The 19,905-nt window shown below is 40.6% G+C and overlaps 1 protein-coding gene across 12 annotated transcripts in view; it reads right to left on the bottom strand.

Annotated features, from left to right (window-relative positions):
* The window catches only part of ncam1a (neural cell adhesion molecule 1a), a 284,110-nt gene that overhangs the window by 6,287 nt on the left and 257,918 nt on the right, over positions 1-19,905 (bottom strand). For 6 of the 12 annotated variants that reach the window (XM_065962701.1, XM_065962702.1, XM_065962703.1 and 3 more), the window contains 3 exons: positions 5,282-5,489; positions 3,287-3,400; positions 1,806-2,246 (listed from right to left, as the gene is read on the bottom strand). In XM_065962701.1, the coding sequence (XP_065818773.1) occupies positions 1,806-2,246; positions 3,287-3,400; positions 5,282-5,489 (763 nt within the window). Of the gene's footprint in view, positions 1-1,805; positions 2,247-3,286; positions 3,401-5,281; positions 5,490-15,291; positions 16,615-19,905 lie in introns of those variants that run through there. The other 6 variants (XM_065962707.1, XM_065962711.1, XM_020640522.3 and 3 more) reach the window with 2 other exon arrangements.

Below are 19,905 nucleotides of genomic sequence, written 5' to 3'. Positions count from 1 at the left end.
AGAAATCCCTTCAATGACAGGTTTGGTTAGATCAAGGTGATGCTGAGCTGACAAGAGAGAGCTCGGCTTTAAGTACTCCATTCTTCATCTCTGACATCTGCTACTGGACATGTGAGTGAGCAAAGCACGCTATGAAGGAGGGGGAGACAGAGGACTGATTGTCAGTAAGCCTCGGAACATCATCTTCTTTCTCACCATGACTCAAGATCATCTAAAAACTCCAAATGATACCCATCATAGCGCAAGATCTAAAAAAAAAAAAGGCCTCTCAACAGAAAGCAGATGTGTTCAGGAAAGATTCTGAGATCCCCCTTTTTTTAATTAACCTTCAAAATGTTTTTTTTTAAATCTTTAATCAAAATCAAGTGGACACAGAAGTGGTGCTGCTGAAGGTCACTCTCTAATAAGTCTTTCATTAACTTGAATGAGCCCAAGTAACTAAGAGAGACGACACTATTCTGTAGAGTTCTCCACCAAATGTTGTTTCTCTGCTCTTAAAAAAGGAGGAACACGTTTGGGTCATTTATATAAATTAAAAGCTTATATTTCCTATTTTCTTGACGTATGCAGTATATTCATATTTCTGAATTTAAGAACATCTAGTGCTGTGATAACTGGAGGTAGTGTGACAGCTGTACTCTTGGAAGTATTCCTGGAAGAAAAGCTGGAAAGTTAATTTTCATGCAAATCATCATTCGGCTGAAACCAAAGCAAACTGTGCGGTAGGAGGGAGGTTGATTCTGTGAAGTGAGCAGACGTACGGGTGGAGGGTTGAGGTGGAGATTGAATGAAGGCTGGTAGCATCCCAGTGTATTCAACATGCCATCTACTTGAATACTTAAAGGAAAACTCCACCCTTTGAATATTCCTACAATGATTATACACCCGAGGCACTTCTGAAAAAAACACTTGAGGTTGGGAATACAATTTATTTAACCAAATGTCCTTCTCATTTTAGTTACTTTATTGAATTATCCTTCGATTCTTGGTGTTCAATATAAGGATGGCTTATGAATAAAATACTGAATCCAATGCTTTTCATTCACGTTATCAAATCCAGCTTCGATCACAGCTGTGCACCCACGACAAACTGCAACAGAGTTTCTGGCTCTGTTTCATTCATGGATTAAAATGAGGCAGTTGTTGGTGGACACATCACTGTCTCTCCATCTCTCTTTCTTTTCCCTACAATATAAACAGAATATATTTATTGAAAGTTGTTTGCCAAGCCCGCAGCTAAAATATTTATCAGGCAAAAGCCGGCACGCTGAACTTACAGGAGGGCTTAGAAATACTGATGAAAGTCTAAGAGACACTCTTTTCTCTCCTTAAATCTTTAAAACCTCACTTTTTTGTTCTGAACAATCGAGCACCTTCACCATTAAATGATGATGAGAAAGCTTTTTGATCGAGACTGCTTGTTTGTTGGAAGGCCGATAGCCCTTGGTTTTTGTATATGTGTGAGAAGGTGTTTCACTTTTTGTGTGAAGTGAATACCAAGGTGAAGAAGTTCTTCTATCTTTCATGCACTATTTGTCCTTAACCATTTCCTGAACCTTTACTCGTAATGAAACATTTATAAAATCAACTAAGAATATTTTAGAAAATTAAAGATTACCCACTTTTGTAAGACTCTGGGCTTGTAAAGCGATGCTAACAAATGATATAACTTGTGTTGGGATGAAAGCTAAAAGTTCGATCTAGGGTGGGGTTTTCCTTTTCAAACTGGCACACTTGTCGATCATTGGGATGCTAGCAGAGCAGATGTGACATGTTGAGGAATGGGGATATGGCAGTGTTCATACTCAGTTTGGGCCGGTGTGGTCGAGTCTGTGCACGGGGCATTGGGTGCATCCTTGGCTGGGCCGTCTACTTGTAAGTCCTGTCTCTGGGCGCTGCTGGGGGCTTTGACTGGCTCGGGCTGGCTCTGTGGCCCGTCGGCATTAGAAGAGGGCGAGCTGATTGGCTCTGAGACGGGGGGTGTAGGGTCGGACGAGGGGGCAACTTTAGGGGTGTCACTCAGGTCAACCAGGGGCCCAACATCAGGTTGGGTTTTAGCTTTGGATTGTGCAGCGGGGCTGTTTTGGGGGGCAGCTTTGGTCGGGCTGGAGGCGCTGGTGGTTAGCGTGGTGCTCTCGCTAACCGGACTGCTCTGCGCCGTGCTAAAGCTCTCAGCAACTGAGTTAGTGGCAGTGGAGGGGAGCAAGTTCACCACTGTGGTGGTGGCGGTGTCTGCAGCAGCAGGCCTGTGTGGTGGGGAGGAGCGGGACAAACAAGGAAGGAGGAGGAGGAGGAGGAGGTAGGAGGAGTTAGGAGTGGAGGAGACAGGGGAGGAAGCATAGAGCAAACAGAAAAGTGAGGGAGAGAGAGAATACAGGGGAGGAGGGGGGGAGTGCAAGTCAGGGAATAAACAAGGCAGAGTGAGTTCTACTGTGCTGCAGTGAAAACAGAAAACCTACACAATCAACATGTTAGCAACAAAATATTTGTGAAGGGAAAAACAAAAAAACAACAACAAATAACTATAGAAAGAGTACGGGAGTTTCAGGATGAGGATGCTAGAGTATTTAAAATAAAGCAAAGACCCAGGAAGAGGAAGGGGTTTAGTTGGTTGGATCTGAGCGGGCCTCATTTAAAACCCGTTGCACGACGCTTTCTTTTGTGTGTGATATGATTACAGGTATCTATACAAATACGTTCTTATAAGATCAGAGACCCCATAGCTTTTATAGTGGTCAATCAAATGCGGAACCCTTAAAGGGGCAAACTTATACTCATTTCAAGTTTTACATTTTCACTCTGTAGAGCCTCTGAGTTTTTTTTTAAATCCTTATTTTTCTCACCTGAACACTCAGTTCAGCTTTGACTAAAACAGGGGATTTGAGGTACCGTCTCTTTAAGGCAGTTTGGCCATAGCTCTCTCCTAGTTAAGATGTACCTTATGTCTCTATGGTGAAACCAAACAATGGCAGAACTTTAGTTACAAACTAATGAGTTTCAACGAAGGGTTAAGCGCTGACTTGAAACCAGAACGTAAAGCAGAACTTTATCCCGTGCAACAGGCTAATTGTGTTTCGTCAAGCAAGCGGTCTGAGCTCTTAAGACTGATTACTTGGACGTTCTGATTTAATAGTAGTAACTATTTATGCATGTCTATAAAAGTGGAACAGCACAACACCTCCTCTTTAACCAGCTCAGCTCTAAATTCCTCATTTCAAAAACAGAAACATCAGCTCAGTGTAGGACGCTCCCTGGACGTGGGGTAGCGGTTCAGTTCTGTACTCACTCAGGTCCTGTCAAAGGTGTGGTCTCGTTGGGCTCAGTGGGACCCCCTGTTTGGTTGGGGGTGTTTTCTTCCTCCGTTCTCACCTCAACAATGGGCTCCTTAGACTCATCTTTCCTATTGTCGGAGGGCAGCAGACTGTTAGCAAGCTAGCACGCTAACGTTGTTTGCTGCTTAACAACGGCAGATCGTAGGAGAGCTTGGACTTCTGTGCTATGTTTTGGTCACACAGGTAGATTGAGGTTGCCCTAATAAGACCATAATCTACTTTTGTAACAGAAATCTACCCCATCACACACGTAACAGGAAAGTCTATTTCCATTTACATTCTGAAAATCAGCAACTAGAGCTGCTGTGAATGAAGAAACAAGATGGAAAAACACATTGATGTAGTCTTTTTAAGATGTCAAACACACTCTCATTATAATTCAAACATTTGATCGTCCTCCACCTGCAGCCTGCGAGTGTAGCTGTGTCCCCCGGGGGCTTGTCTGTTGTCATCACACTGATCCGTGGTTGCGCTGCGCTTTAAAGTGTTTGTTTGACGGGGCCAAATAAAAACTCTGCGAGCTTCATTATTGACTTTCATTATGTCTGATTCATCTAAGCTGCTTAGTTGAAATATTTATTTGTTCTGTTGTGCTGCGTTGTGATGTTCAGCGCTGGTACAATCAAAGACAGTCCAATATATGGAACAGAATTTTTGATCAAACAGAGGCTTACATATGCAATCACTGAATTTTGATACGATTAGATGTTAACAAGGTAAAGAACAGATGTGAATATTTTACTGCCAAATGCTCATACGACAGTTGTAGTTATGGTCATCTAAATCACCAGCTAGTCACTTACTTTGTGGGGAATAAGAGCAGGACAGGTAGCGTTCAGGGGGTTTATGAAGCTTTACTTTTTTAAACTACTTGGAAAAAATGAGCTGACAGACACTAAAAATCTCTCTCGAGATCATGGGAACACAGAGTAGATGATAGTTCCAGTTTGGACTCTTACTATAAGCTAACTCTGTTCACATTCAACATTGTGAGTCCCTAAAAATACACCATTTAGTCTGTGGTGGGTACCCTACATTACATTGGGTATTACACAGAATACTGTGGCAGATGCATTGATACAAATAAATATATCTCCTATAACACGCTCTCTTTAACTCAAATTGTGTTGCCTTCCCTTTTCTGGTTAAGCTAGCAAAACTTTAACATAATGGGTTTACTATTAAAGGTAAAATATGCAACATTTTAAACATTAATATAGCAGATATGAAATATATCCTAAAGAAATGTGTCGTCGAGTAATGCCTCTAAAAATGAAAAAGAGTGAAGTCAAACTTCCTCTGGGTTTGTTGTTGTGAGCTCTGTGTTCACACCGACAGCACTGCAGTTTTTTAAATGTTTTTTTTTTTAAGCGTGTTGTAGAGTTTAGAGTAAAGTAATTTTTTCATGTGAACCCCTCCCCCCCTCCCAACCATTAGACCTGCGACCATGTGGGGGAAGAGAGTCGGCCCCGCCCACTCAGGGATGCTGTTTGTAGAGGCTAGATGGTTGAGCATCGTTGCAGGAGGTTAACTGAAGGAGAACAAAAAGACTTTTGAAACTGAAGAAAATACTTCACATGATCTCCTCCAAAACTTAACCAAGTACTTTTCTGAGCCCAAATCTATTATGCTTAGGTTTCTTTTCATTATTCAGATAATGGTAACATTTGGGGTTAGGTTTCAGGTCCAAAAGTACTCAGCTAGGTTAAGATAAAGATCATTGTCTGAGCCGAAGTTATGTGTTGTTGACGTGTTTGTGTTAACATGACCCACAGTGGTGACCTTTGAGAAGAGGACTCAAGTTTCTGTGACAGTGACGGGGCTGCAAAACAATGTGTATTCAGGGAATCTAATCAATAGTTGTCAGTACACAATTATTGATCAGTGTGGCTTCAACAAAAACATTCAAAATCGTGCGTTGTGAACCGGAAGGGAGGACGTTTACTTACGTGAACGCAGCCTTCCCCTCCTCGATGTCCTTGCTCTTAGCGCCCGGCCCGGCCTTCCCGCAGAAGTTCACAGCGATGCACATGAGGAGTCCGCACTTGTTCAGGAAGTAGCAGGTGACGTCCACGCCCACCAGCAGCAGGAAGAAGACAACAATGAGGATGCCCACGATGGCCCCGGTGCCCAGGCCCGAACCCCCGCCAATTGCATCTGCAGAGGAGAGAGACAGGGAGAGGGGAGACACAAAGCACAGCAGGAGGCGAGAAAAAGACGGGAGGAGATGAGGAGTTAGGAGGAGAGGGGGTTTAACGTGGAGGGGAGGGGAGAGAGAGAAAGTTAGAGAGAGAGAGGGAGAGACATGATGAGGAATGCGGCCGAGCTTTCATCAACACTGCTTCAGGTTTCAGTTGCCAAGACCTCAAGTGTGTCGCTCATTCTCAGGGAATTCAGAGAAAAAAAATGTAATCCAGACATGACATTTACTCTTGAAAAACCATCATGGCCGACACACTTGAGGGGCTCTTATTCACACACATTCACATCCATACCAAAGATTAAAAAAAGCATAAGCATCTAAATCCATCTCATTCACAATCCTGCCGTAGTTTCTACCGTCAAGAATGTGGCTTACAACACTTTATTCAATCTAAAAAACTTTTACACTGAAGTAAACCTTCAATACAAACCTTTTTTTGTGTCATTTCACATCCAAAAAGAAAAAGAAAAGCTCGGGACCTTTTGTAGCACACTTGTACCATCAAGGTCAACATTTCTGATCAATATCTACATAAATACCTGTACCACATTTAATGGCATTCAATCTGGTGGCTGCAAAGAGCAAAGTAGCACAAGAGAAAAATGTAAGATTACCACAGTAAGTCGGATGAACTCCATCCACTGATCAGTTTATGTAACAATAAAAATAAAAAGTAACATTTTAAAATCAGTTATACCTGGAGGAAAAGTAATATACCAAATGATTTTTAGGGAAAGTCTTGTTTGCTGTTATAAATTAGTAATACATAAGTGATGTTTCAAAGAGGCAGGTTTTATATGATTCACTGTCTGCAAATGTTCAACCCAATCCATCTAATAGATGCTGACATATTTTCCCTGATGGAAAAACAACCTTGAACCTGCTGGTAATAATTCTGCTGTTTTGTTCGCATGGGTTTTTTTTCAAAGACAGCCTACACAGTTTAGCTCAATGTTTTATGGAAAAACAAAAGAGCAGCATTAAATCCCTGCTGCAATGAAGAGATGTATGAAAAAAAAAGTGAAGTGAGAAAATGTGATGTTAAAAAAAAAAAAGCAATGGAAAGGTAAGAAATAAAGTGAAAGTACGACCTTGACATAATACATCATGTTTAAGATTTCTCGGCCTGAGGTGAAAATACAAGACCAAAAAAAACAACATTTTCTGATGTTTGAAGGTTAGAAAATGTGAGTTGGAAGAGTATGAAACACAGTGCAAATACTACCTACTGATGAGAATACAACAACAGCAAACATGTTCAGTGATACTTATTTAAATATTTTAGGCTAACCTGCTTACTTGGTAGAATTTGTTTGTATTAAGAAATACTTTCCTAACCCTTACCCTTGATTTTCACTTAAAAAAACAAGATTGTATTAACAGTCAACAGCAAAGAAGACATGACAGAAATCAAAACCCAAAACGTGTTTTTCTTAAAGAAGCCTCCTACCTGGACTTGAGCTTATATATTTATTTTCTAGTCTTCTGACTACTCAAAGCGCTTTTACACCGCAGGTCACACCTACACATTCACACACTGATGGTAGAGGCTGCTGTGTAAAGTGACCATCAGAAGTCATTTATCCATTCATACACATTTATAGGCCACCGCAGAAGCAGGAGGAGCAACTTGGGGGTTAAATGTCTTAACCATGTGGCTACAGTCGCCCCCTTTCCAATCCAAAAAAGAAAGTGACCAAACTTCGAGCTTGTTCTTTTTCTTTCTTGCCATTCAATCATTTTTTGAGCAACTCCAAAACTTCAGAGGAAACATAAAGGTTAAGAGGGGTTATCTGAGCCGCTTCTTATCGCAACACATGCAAGCACTCGTCACATTTATAATTCCACTCCGAGGCTAAAGAGCAAATGCGAGTTATTTTCTTCCGCAGATTATTCCCCGTAAATAAATGCTCATGCAGTTCGGAGACAGGATGGAATAAACAGGATTTGAGAGTCCAAGGCAGCTCAGGCTTTTGAGGCTTTGCATTTCAACAACTGCTTACCACGCTCTCATCATTGGTTTTCTTGGCATTTGATGACATTTCGGAAATCTGGGACAAATAAATGATCGCCAAATTCCCATCTTTGTATGCAACCTGAGAGCACGATTTACCAGGGAAATGTCAGAGGAGGATTCTCGGAGAAAAGAACAAGAACGCAGTGTTTCAGGGAGCCAAAGTCTTTTTTGTAGCATATTCTGTGATTGGTTCATTTGAATTTATCTTTATTTTTTAGAAAACAGTCTGAAGGAGGACGAAACACGAGGGCCAAAACGTGAGCTGATGGCGTCAAAACTTCCCTTCAACATAAGTTCAGTGTCAAGGCAACTTCAGTTTGTACTCCTGTTATTAACCTGTTCTCCATTCATTGTTGAAAAGTCTTAATGACAAGATCTGAAAACCTGTTAACAGAGTCACATTCATACTGCACAGGGGCTGAAACAGAAGACTTACCACAATACTTTAAACAGGAAATAAAACATTTATGGTGCAATTCTCACATACATATGACGGATGCTTTCAATGGAGTCTAAATCTTGCAGGCTTCATGTTTTTTTCTTGTTGCCGCATCGGGCCCGATAAAGGCGTCCATTTTCTCAACAATCTCTTCTAAAGCTTATTTTTCATCTGATTCGAGTCCTTGGGGATCATTTTTACACAGATCGTGGCCAATTTGGACCAAAGAAAATCAAACTGTTTGAGGAATTAAAATACATTGAATGCATTTTTCAAGATCTACCAGGACATGCAAACACTCAATCCTATGTGTATCAAGGGAACCAGCTCACCACTCCAACACAACTAAACCAACCTGGCACCATTTCACCACATCTCATCATTTCTCTCGTTATGTCATCTAAGATTTTTAACGGTGCTGTAACTCTCTATCTTTTAACTCCAGGTTTCATAACAAACATCCTGCAATTACTTTTCATTGGTCCAGTTTATGCGACGTATTTATCACCGCCATGTAAATGTCCCGCCTTTTTTACGAGCTGACAAGCGCTGCCCCGATGCACGATTAAACAAGTTACTGATACAAATGAGGGCGGGTGATGATCCATGATTCACTGGGCCGCCGTTGAATCAGGAGTCCCCGTTGACACATATTCAGCTTTAAAACACAGACTTTAGCTATAGACTTCATCCTGTAGACGTTTGGCCTTGATGCCACATGATTTGCACTGTTTTTAAAACCCCAGACAGCCACTGTTACACAGCCTCTGCGGTGATTGATAGTTCCATTTAAAATGATTCTTTACGCCTCTCCAACACGTTTTTATGTTTGTGTTTACTGCACTTTTATGACAGATGCATTTTCAAGTGAAAACACAGCCCATGGTCAATCTAGACGTTCTGTTTATGCTCGCTATCTTCCTCCCCTTGGCTGCACAGTAGTTTACAATTCTTAATTTTCTCTTGATGGCAGGAGTGTGCCTCTGCTCTGTGTACTCATAGGTGACTATAGTGTAGCAGACGGCACTTGTTTTTCCTCTGCCCGTTGCCTCATTTGCATTTTAACAGGCACAATAAATCATGTGGCATGTATTCAATGCCTCGGGGGGGTTTTCTCACTGAGGGAGAAAGCACAAATCTACGTGTCAGTATGGACTACACAAACATTTCTCTTTACAGGCCTGTCAGGTACAGTACTGAGGCAGGGCCTGAGAAGAGCGCCGATAACGACCTGTGTGAGATAAGCTCCAATTTCACTGAACACCACAAATTCCTGAGAAATCAATAACTGGTCCCCGTCCAGCACAGACAACCTGCCGGGCTTGTTTACACAGATATTGGCAGTTAATTTACATATCATTACAGGCACTGAGAGATGCATTCATTAACAGACACAACATGTAGTCGTTCTTATCAAATCTAGTTTGAGTTATCAAATATGTCAAGGTGAATAAGAAAGGATCGTATAAAATGGTGTCCAACATGTCTGGAACACTAACTGGTGATAGATTGGTGCAGCGATAAATAACAGTGGCCAATTTAAGTCAAAGTATGCATTAAGCTGTGGAGGTGGGGAGATGTTTTGTGTGGCATCGCCATGGCAACAACTTCAACCTGATAATGATGAATCAACATAACAGCAACACTGACCATCTACTGTTATATATTACTGCCGCCACACATCCTCCAACTCAGAGGCCTGACCCGGGTTACAGGTGTCACACTCCAATAAGTACCTATGAGGGAATACCCTGATGCCAAGTCGCAGTGCTGTACTGCACTCATTTTATAATCTATTAACTTTAAAGTAACAGACATGCATGCCTCTAAAAGTTCCTGCATAATATCAGAGGAATCCAGATAATCTGTGCTCTCACAGACATTGATTAAACTATATTTTTTTAAGAATCTACATTTGTCTCAACCACACCATAAAGTGTCTGCAAGAAGCGTTCTTATTCCCTTTCTGTTTTGCATTATATGGAAAACACTGCACATCAAATCGCACTCAAATCTTGAGCATTTTCAGTGTGCCGATCATCAGTTTGTTAATGTCCAGTGAGTCTTCTAGAATCTGGACTGACCCCACATCTTTTGACGACCCTTTAAAGACTTTCATGTGACCTTGAGGACTCGCAAAAGGCTCTGCAAGTGTGTCCTTACAGTGTCTGCAGCTGTGACAAGTTTCACAGCTGTTAAAGCCGGGAACGCTCCAAGAGACAGTCACTGATGATGCTTGGAAGTATGTAAATATCTCCAACTATTCCCCCAGACCAAGTCAATACTTACATTTCATCCTTGATGTTTAACTGTCTATGTCATGGTTTTGCATTAATGTTCATTTTTCTGTGACTTCAATCTCCCCTTTTTTTTTACATTTTGTAACTCGTATTGTTCTTCTTTGGAGCATTGCATCGTCTGTGTTTGCTTGATGAAATGTCTTCATGTTTGTATCATCCATCAGATCTCAGCCACAGTGTGGCACTGCACCACCATTATCATAACACGATCGTCAGACTCTTTCTTTGGGGCGTGTGGAAGCAGACTGATGCTGACAACTTACTCTCTCTGACTGATTAGGATCTCTGGAAACTCTTCATGCTGAACATTTTGGTTACTAGTGAGACCACACAGTGACTTTTCTTTTTCACTTTGAAAATATTAAATGTTGGCTCCTTCCCATGAGGTAATGCTCACCACACCCTGACCATGAGCACATCAGTGAGAAGTCAATGAATATATAGCTATTTTGTCCTGTTAGCAATATTTGTTAAGGGATACAGATTGCCTCTGCCATCATTTATAGGTAGCATTTTTCAACAGGGCAGCACATCTTGACAGTTAAGACGGTCTCACAGGTTCCTGTCTTTAGCTTATGAGTAACAGGAATGTTAAGTTTACTTTCTTGGCAGCTGATTCCCACCAGCACTAGTGCACCCTCCACTGTCAAGGGCACAATGCACTTACACAGACAAACAGACACTTGAATAATATATTTGATTTCTATTTATGATGCTACTATATTTATTTCTAAGGCCTTGATTTAAGAATATTAAATGTAAGAATTTTTAAAAAGACTTTTCAGACGCCACACATACCCTATTTATACTTTTGCTGACTACAAAGTTTTCACCCAGAATCATCATCATCCAATCATGAAAGAACTAACATTAAAGGAGCAATATGTAACTCTGACACCTAGTGTTTAAAATGGGTACTGCAGTCCAAATTCAAAACATTAGAGAGAGCTGTCTCCCCCCCCCTCCTCTTTAGAGTCGATGCTCACACAGGTCACCATGTGGTGGACTCTGAAGCTTCAGTGTTTATCCAGCTCTGCATGGGTCTGTAAACCTTTCTGTGTTCTAACCTCTCTCCATTTTTCATAAAGCATCTCCAATATTGATCCTAGTTTGAGCACGTTTCTGCTCGTGGAGCTTATTAGAAACATGCAGAGGCTTTTTAGGTCGGGTACAATCTGAACCAGTTCTCTTGCCCGCTTCCATCGCTGCAACACCTGTTTGGTTTGCCGTTTGCCTGGCGACCTGAGGGAGCGTCCAAAACAGCCGTGTGGAGGCGCCTTAAAACCGCCTACTTCTGGTCCAAACAAATCCAGAGCATTCAGGACCAGAATCTAAAGTTAGAAGGAGGACATACTGGCTGCTGCATTGTTTGTCAGAGAAGCCAGCACTTCAACATAGCATGTTTCCTTAATGTACATATCTTACATATTGGACCTCTGAGTCTTCTATAATAAAAACAAATAATTTCTGGAAATTAATGATGTAGATAAAAGGCGCGAAAAACAAATGAACACTCTCTTCTATTACTGAATAAATAAAACTTGTAGCTTCATTCTTTTTCTATGCAAATCCACCGAGTTGGCTTTAATTGATTCTAGCCATACAAACATCTCGTTACCCACATCAAGATAAATAAGAGAGGATGTTTTAACTATGCAAAGTAAATGAGTCCCAAACGACGGGGAACGGTGACGGTAGCTCTCGCTGTAGTCTGTATTCAGCCGACGACTGCACCATTTGCTTCAGGGTAGAACCATTCTGTTTGTATGCAACACGAGTACGTCTGGTGCACACACTCAGATGAAGATCCTGATTAGCAGAAATGAAAATCACTCAGCGCTGATCAGCACTATCATTACTCAGTAGGCCCTGATGAACAACAGGAGGGACCAACAAGTGACAAGGAACACCTCGAGGGTGTCTTAAGCCCTTATTATCTGTGAGACAGATTTGAGTTTAGATTAAACAGCAGTACCAGGGAGAGAAAAAAATGTATTCTAGATCCAAACCATGGGGAAAAGATAGATCAGGAGCCTGAAGAAAACTCCATCCTTTTGGGGGTGGGAAACATTCCTTCACCTCAAATCTTATTTTACCTTCAGGTTGAGGTGTTTGGTTAAAGACAGCATGTTTTATGTTGCCTCTGTGTCTCAGAGAGCCTCTTGAGGAACATGCACCCCGTCATTTCTTCCAAAGCTCTTAGAGGTTAAAAATCAGATGGTAAAAACAACAACTTTGTCCCATTTAGAAGTGAAGTGCTGTCTGCAGCGGACTGATGCGTCTTCAAATGAAACCTTGTCAGCTTCTGTTGTTCAAAGCACACTTGATGTCTGAGCACTTAAAACCCAGACGACAGGTATGACAGTCAACCAAACTAAAACATCCTGTTTCTAAAGAGTGAACAGTCAGTGGTGTAGTTCAGGGGTTAACCCTAACTCTAACCCTACACGCAGGTACACAGAGTACACCCTCTTAAATTTCAACGTCCATGGGGTATACCCACTTCTAAATCCCCTCTGAATCACACCAATAATTGATTGACAATATTCAGCACTTTGTTTTCCCAGAATGGTGAACTGATTACGTCCCATACTCTGTCTCCAATTGGCTAGTACGCACTAACTTAATATGTAGGAGTAGTCTTACATGTCATTGTTTAAAACAGAGGCCGTTTATTCTCTGCAGGACGGAACACTTCAAAAACATTTGCAGGAAAAATGAAGAGAACAGTATACCCACTTCTTTTCTTTTACCACTACACCAATGTGAATAGTGAATGAAAAAGACTGAATCTTCATGAATCTCATCAGAAACACCAACCCATGTGCACCTTAGTGTTTGTTAATTCTCATCTTTTTGTTGACAGTCGGCTTAAATCCCTTAAAATGTACTGTCTGTGAGTCTTCTGTCTTGGAGAGTGTTTCACTGGACGCCACATTAAAGGCGCTCATATGAGTACGATTTTAGACAGAGAAAACAATCACCAGTCACATCTGTCCGGTTACTGAAAATGTACCAATGCTTTATTAATTCTCTCACATTAACCTGTTGCTGATCATGGCTGAAGATGAATCCAGTCCTTCATTTATGCATTGTGTCGTCTCATGACTCTGCAGGACCTTCACAGGTTTGTAGAGTGTGGAACAAATGTTTGAACAAATGGAAACTGTAGAGACGGCTTTGAGTACCCTACACTGATGGACATACTGACATCTTTATCACTACGTTTCCAATCTTAACACGGAGCTTTTTAAATTATATAAATAAGTGATCAGTTACCTTTACAGAAAACCCTCTGGTCTGTCAGTCATAGAGACAGCATGATCAGCCGCAGACACACAGCTTTAAAGGAGTGAGTCAGTGTGGATGTACTGACAGGAAATCTTATATTAACTTTAATACTCCACATTTCCTGTTTACATACATGAACAAGATCTTTCCCTAACTGCAACTGACACCCAGTGCCCTGGGCCTTTTTGTACAATAAAGAGCATCATGTCGCATCAGTACTTTTTTTTAATGCTCCTAAATTTTGGCACTCGCTGTCTCCGGACACCAGAGCGGCTTGCAGGGCGTTTTAAAAAGTAAACTGAAGACCACCGCTTTTGTTAAAAATGTGTCAGCCATGAGGGTCCTCCTTGTAGTCGGAGGCGCCCGTGTTGAAGGCTGCCTTCTCTGAACAAATATTCTAATGTGATTAAAACGATGAATACATTAGCTTGTTAGCTTGTTGTAACATTTGCTCAGACTGTCATCACTGTCATGTTGCAGCTGCAGATGAGTTTGTTTTTGTGTTTAGCTTGTTAGATTTAAAATGGTAATGTCTTTTTGTTTTGTACCAGGCTGCTCGACCTTTAGCAACATGTTCAAACTACATAACTAAGTATTTGAATGATTGCAACTAGAGGTCTTACTGCTGGGGATGAGACGGTCTAACAGTAGCCTTAATTTTGGTGTGAAGTTCACCCAACTTGTGAACGTGTTTCTGGACACAAGTTGTATTTTTGGTTAGAGTTGGTTTCTCTTTCTTTTCAACTTCCTGAATTATAATATAATAATACTTTCCTGTCTTTAATACAACTTGAAAATGACTGATGTACTTTTGAGTACAACTTTAAAGGCTTTATATGCGATTTCTTGATCCAGCAGATGTCGCCCTTGAGCACCAGCATGAAACCAAAACAGCTTGCGCTGCATTGTTGTGTTAGCATGCTAATGCTAGCGATCTTTATTATGCTGGTATCTTCACACTGCATGTAAATTTACCTGAAATGAGCGTGATCTAGAAACACAGTTAAGCAGTGAGTACAGTATGTTATTCTTCTTTTCTCTAGTCCCTCAATTAAACAACTTTTATACATGAGGGGAGGAGTCAGCCGGCCGTCCAGGCGATGTAAACAAACTGAAGATAGGACTCGGAAAATTCGGAAAACACCACAGACAGTGGGACTCGGGTGTTGTAGACCCATTGTAGAGTTATTTTCAGATTTCTATTATATTTAAGTGTGAAAAATCACATATAAAGCCTTTAACATCTAGAGACTACAACTCAAATGTTATTTCAAAAGTAGCAGGAGTTGATGTTGTTGCTAACACAATAGCATTGTTGTATTTCTGTTAAACTCAAAGTTTGTATTTAATTAGCAGGAAAGAAAGGAGCCATGGATTAAGAGAAAAGGGACCAGAAGCTGAGGTAGCTGTGACTTTAAGTTTAGCAACATGTTAGCCTCTCTATGTTACGCACAGTTTACCATTTGTTCAGTTTGGTTCAAAATGCATATTGTAGCTTCTTCAGTTCGGTTATAGCCAGGGCTTCTCATCCTCCAACATCTGTGAGGTGAAATGTAACACTGGATGCAGAATACAGACATTTCGTTAAAGCTCCATAGGGACAAAAGATTCAGCTTCACAATTGGGGTTCTTGAACAGTCGGTAAGAGTCAGCACTGAGTCACACACCCTCGGTTTTGTTAAGTCGCTAAAGCTCCAGGAAGCCGTCGCTTTCATGAAAGAAAAGGAAACACAATTTATTTCAACCCTACAATGGTTACATGGAAACACACTGATATGTACTTACAAAAATGTCTCAGAGAATAGAATCATTTAACATTATTATTGAAAATGAACTTTTTTTTTTTAGTGTTTGAACGGCTGTTGCATTTAATGTGTTTTAGACATTTCTCTGCTTTCAGGTAAAAAGAGAACATGATCCATTTAAAAAAACAAAACAAACAGCTGATCTCTTGCACGTCTTGAAGGTCAGTTTGAAAAGATTATGTACACTTTGTCACAAACATGATTAGTTTATCTGCACAACTTTCTGTACTTTTTCCGACAAGGTGGTTACATAATGATGGATCTGAATGTGAGCATTATATCATGTGAAAGAAAGAAAACAACAAAAAAAAAGGTCTTGACAAATGAATTCTCTGACCCCAAAAACCAATCCAACATTTCTCTGTAAATGTTTGCCTTCCTTTTCGCTTTGCACTATAGGACACTTCAAGCTTGTATCCAAAAGACAAGAAAATGAGGCACAGCATGTACTCTCCACCTGGTTAACACATTCATAATGCTTTGACTGGGGGGGAGCTTCAAAAGCAGCTGCATAGCACATTCATGAATACTGGATCATGCCTTGTGACAGCTCTCATGCAGTGTTCATGCTTTTGTGTCATCTCTGACATTGCAGTGGAATGACGTGTCCAGTTATTAGGCAATAAAACTCCTAAATAAAAAGTCTCTTTTGCGGTCGCCGTTTCTGGTTAGCACATTGTAGACACATAATCAGACTGAATACGCAAATTATTCTATTGATCGTCCCTCTTTAAGATCACTTTAAGGCATTATGAATGTGTTACTAATTGCATCTAAAACAAAGCAGCGACACTTTGTCTCATTCAAAAGAGCACCCAAGTCCAATTATTAACAATAACACCCTGTTATCTTTTTTTTTACCTTTCTGAGTCTAGTCATATACAACATGGAAACAGATGAAAACAAAATCAGAAACAGAATCTAAATCCCCCAAAAATCTGAGAATGATGCAAGTACTGAGCACCCTGTAATAACGTCATGAAACCAATGTCTTGACTCTTCATCTTTTTTTCATTTTTTTTTTTTTTTTCATATCTTGTGTGTGACTGCACAAGGGGGTCAAAAAAGGCATAGAAAGCAAAGGATTCTGGGCCCCGCAGATTTCAAAAGGCTCAGACCATCCTCTTTCTCCTCGAACGAAATCAGTTTATGAGAGACAGAGCGCAGTCAGCATGGAGAGCAGAAGAGCTGCCAGACTGTACGTCACACATAGGCAACCGAGGGTCGCTGAGGTTTACGGACCCAAACCACCAAGGAGACACATTCATAGTTCAGTGTCCACATCAGAGTTTTTTTTGTTTTTTTTTTCAAAATGATAACCAGAGAAGAAAAAGTGTGACAAGAAAGAAATAAAGAAAAAACAATTTAACCAACAAAAAAAAAAATAATTGTGTGTATGGTAATGTCATGGTCCGTAGGTGCCCAAGGAGATCACACATGAAGACAGGAAGTGGACACGGAGAAGGAGGGAAGCAGAAGAGAAAGAAGGGGGGAAAAAACAGGGAGAGATAGAAAAATAAGGTCAGAAATACAGAAATACAAGTCTGAAAGGTCATCAGAGACTGAATTGAGGAATAAAAAAATAAAAAAAGGAAGTCTAAGTTAGAGGATTAAAGTAAAAAAAGAAGTCATAGCTTGTTAGTAGCAAGGCGGATGACACGTGGTGCATGGCAGGCATGAGCGGAGGAACACAGGGATGAAGGGGATGGACGATGACAAAAACAAAGGAAGATGTTTTCAAAGACACTGCAGTCCAACCTCTTCGCTTTAAGCTTTAGTTTGAACGAGGAGAGTTTTTTAGATCAGTCATGATGCAGCAGCGATTAGAGAGACGATAGATGACAACCTGGATGTAAGAACGCATCCACGAGAATCAGGCTCTTATCGCTCGTTCATAATGACCAGTGGTGTAATGTGAGGTGTAAGCCTTCTTACATGTGATCTAAGAGTCACATTAATTCACATAAAAGGACAGACATGAGACATACTATAGCAGAGCCTTTTAGAGGGCGAGAAAAAGGCGGGAACTATAAACTCAATGATGCAATATCCAATCAGAAGCTCCCTCCTGAACCTCGAGAGCAGTGATTGGTATGCTGGTTCAGCATTAGCAAACAACAGCAATATACAGAAAGCATGCAACTATGAAATATAGATTTTGCTCAAATGGATCACTAGTTTAGGAAAATGTACCAGGGAACATTATTTAAAATTTAAAATAATCAAAAAAGTGTGCATCTCATTTTGCAACTTTGCAGATACATCCTACAGAAACTTTTTATCATATGTAAGATGCTTAAACTTTAAAGTGGGCAGTGTTTACAGTCTTTCCATCAAGTAGTATGAGAGTGGAGGGCGTGCTGTTATACTGGATATAAGCACTGCTGTGATATGGTCACAGACTTGAGGCAGTGCTGATATTCAGTATAACAGCACAACCTGAAGTGGGATATTGATTTTATACTAAACTTTAACAGGGGGAACAGATTTATCAGTAATTTCATTATTATTATTTAGGGTTGCAACAATGCAACTAGTTCTGCAGCTTGACCAGAACTGACTAGAACGGTCAAGTAACACAAACATGTTCCTGCACAATTGAAGTCTAAATCCAGAATCTAGTGAATGAAGAATCCATTGATGGTTGCTTTGGTGGCCTGTAGGATTCTGAGGCACCAGCTTATCTAGACAGAGACTGTTTGCTTTTATGTTAATTTACTGACTTAAGATAAGATAAGATAACACTTCATTGTCCTCTTGCACAGAAATTTGTCTTGCATTAGAAGCTCAGAGATTCTCTCATCACAATCATTTTATAATTCCACTTCAATAGATCTGAAGTGGAATTGTATTTACAGTTGATTAAAACGACTACAGTACATATAGACTGTTGCAGTTTACAAAATATTTAACTCACTAAGCATGTCATATTTCTGAACGGCAGGTCAAAACAATGAAAACATATTGCGTACTGTAACAAATGTGGCTGTTAACTTTCAACTACAAAGAAAGCATGATCTGAACCTATGAGATATATGTTCTGCAGTACTGCATCACTAAGACTTGTACTGCTGTAACAGGGTACGTCACCAGACGCATGCTTGGTGTAAATGTGTGTGCACTTGTAAAAAATAAAAGAGGGCGGAGCCTTTTTTCTCAGAAGGGCGACTTCCTCAGCTAACATTACACCACTGGTCATTGCAGGGAGAACGGCCCATGCAAAACCACACATCCAGAACAGAAGCTGGTTATGAAGGTCAGGTCTATGACATGGATGAATGGGTGATGTTATGTTATCGAAACTGCAAAAAGTTAATAGCTGTAGTTTTAACCCAATGTCAACCTTAGCTGGGGAGATTTGGATGGATCAGCTGTGAGCACCTGATACATCTGCGTACTTATTAGCACAGGTACACAGATCTTTTAAGATCACCATTGGGTTTTTTTTTTTTTTTTTTTTTTTGCATGACATAAATGATGATGTTTTATCTCTCCTCAGCTGGGCAGCATTTTGTCCTCTGAGTCTGTGGCATGTAAATGCTGCCCTGCTGTACCTGCAGACACCTCAAACTACACAAGGCACAATATCTTAAAAGCTTTTAGACAAAAAGCAGATTCTACAGATCCTCTTTACAACACATCTCTTTTTAAAGACGTCTCATTCCACAAGACATTCAAATATCCTTTTGATGGATTTGTCTCTGTCGCATTCTGTATGTATGAGCGCTTCCTGAGCAACTGTTTGGAAAAAACTCAAACTTGCATCAACCCTGAATTTTGCTATTTGCATCACAGTGCCAATTCAGTGCATCGAGCCAGAGTGTATTTACAGAAGAGCAGCTGTTTTGAAGGCAGCGTTACCGAGAACAGCTGTGAGACCTAATGGAATTAAGTGCAGATGTTGGGAGCTAAAAATAAACCTCAGCAGTTTTCCACATGCCTTGAAGTGAAGAAAAACACCAGCGACTTGGAGGCAGGAGTAAACACAACATAACAAAAATCTAATTAAAGTAATTAAGGAAATTATAGGGGGTTGACTTGGATGAAGCCCATGTGAACTTCTGCACTTGGAGTATTTAAGTGATCCAAACCTCCCCACTGCTATATGGCTGTTGCCCAGCAAGCGCATGAAAAAAGAAAATAACTGGTTTCTTTATGGGCCATGCACTGGCAGCCATTGCTTGTAAAGGGTTTCCAGTACAGAACACACAAAATTAATCCAGCAGGAAGTGGCACCATGCAAAGACTGTTAAAAGGGGCTGCATCCCCACCTAACCAGGCCACACAGCGAATATTCAGGTCAGTCATGGACCCTGAACTGTGAGAGCCAATTAACCTGGCAGTGGAGGAGTAAGAGCGGGGCTGATAGAGAGAATGAAAATAGAGTGGAAATGGAGCGTTGGGTACCATGACTTCTGACAGAACAAGAAATAAAAATATGATTAGAAAAGATTTGAACTGTTTCAGGGTGGCCTGATGACGCGTGTGGAGCACTTTAATGATAACCTCAATTATTTA

This window comes from Labrus bergylta, chromosome 14, assembly GCF_963930695.1.
Source record: "Labrus bergylta chromosome 14, fLabBer1.1, whole genome shotgun sequence".
NCBI lineage: Eukaryota > Metazoa > Chordata > Actinopteri > Labriformes > Labridae > Labrus > Labrus bergylta.
This window is presented reverse-complemented; position numbering and strand designations above follow the sequence as displayed.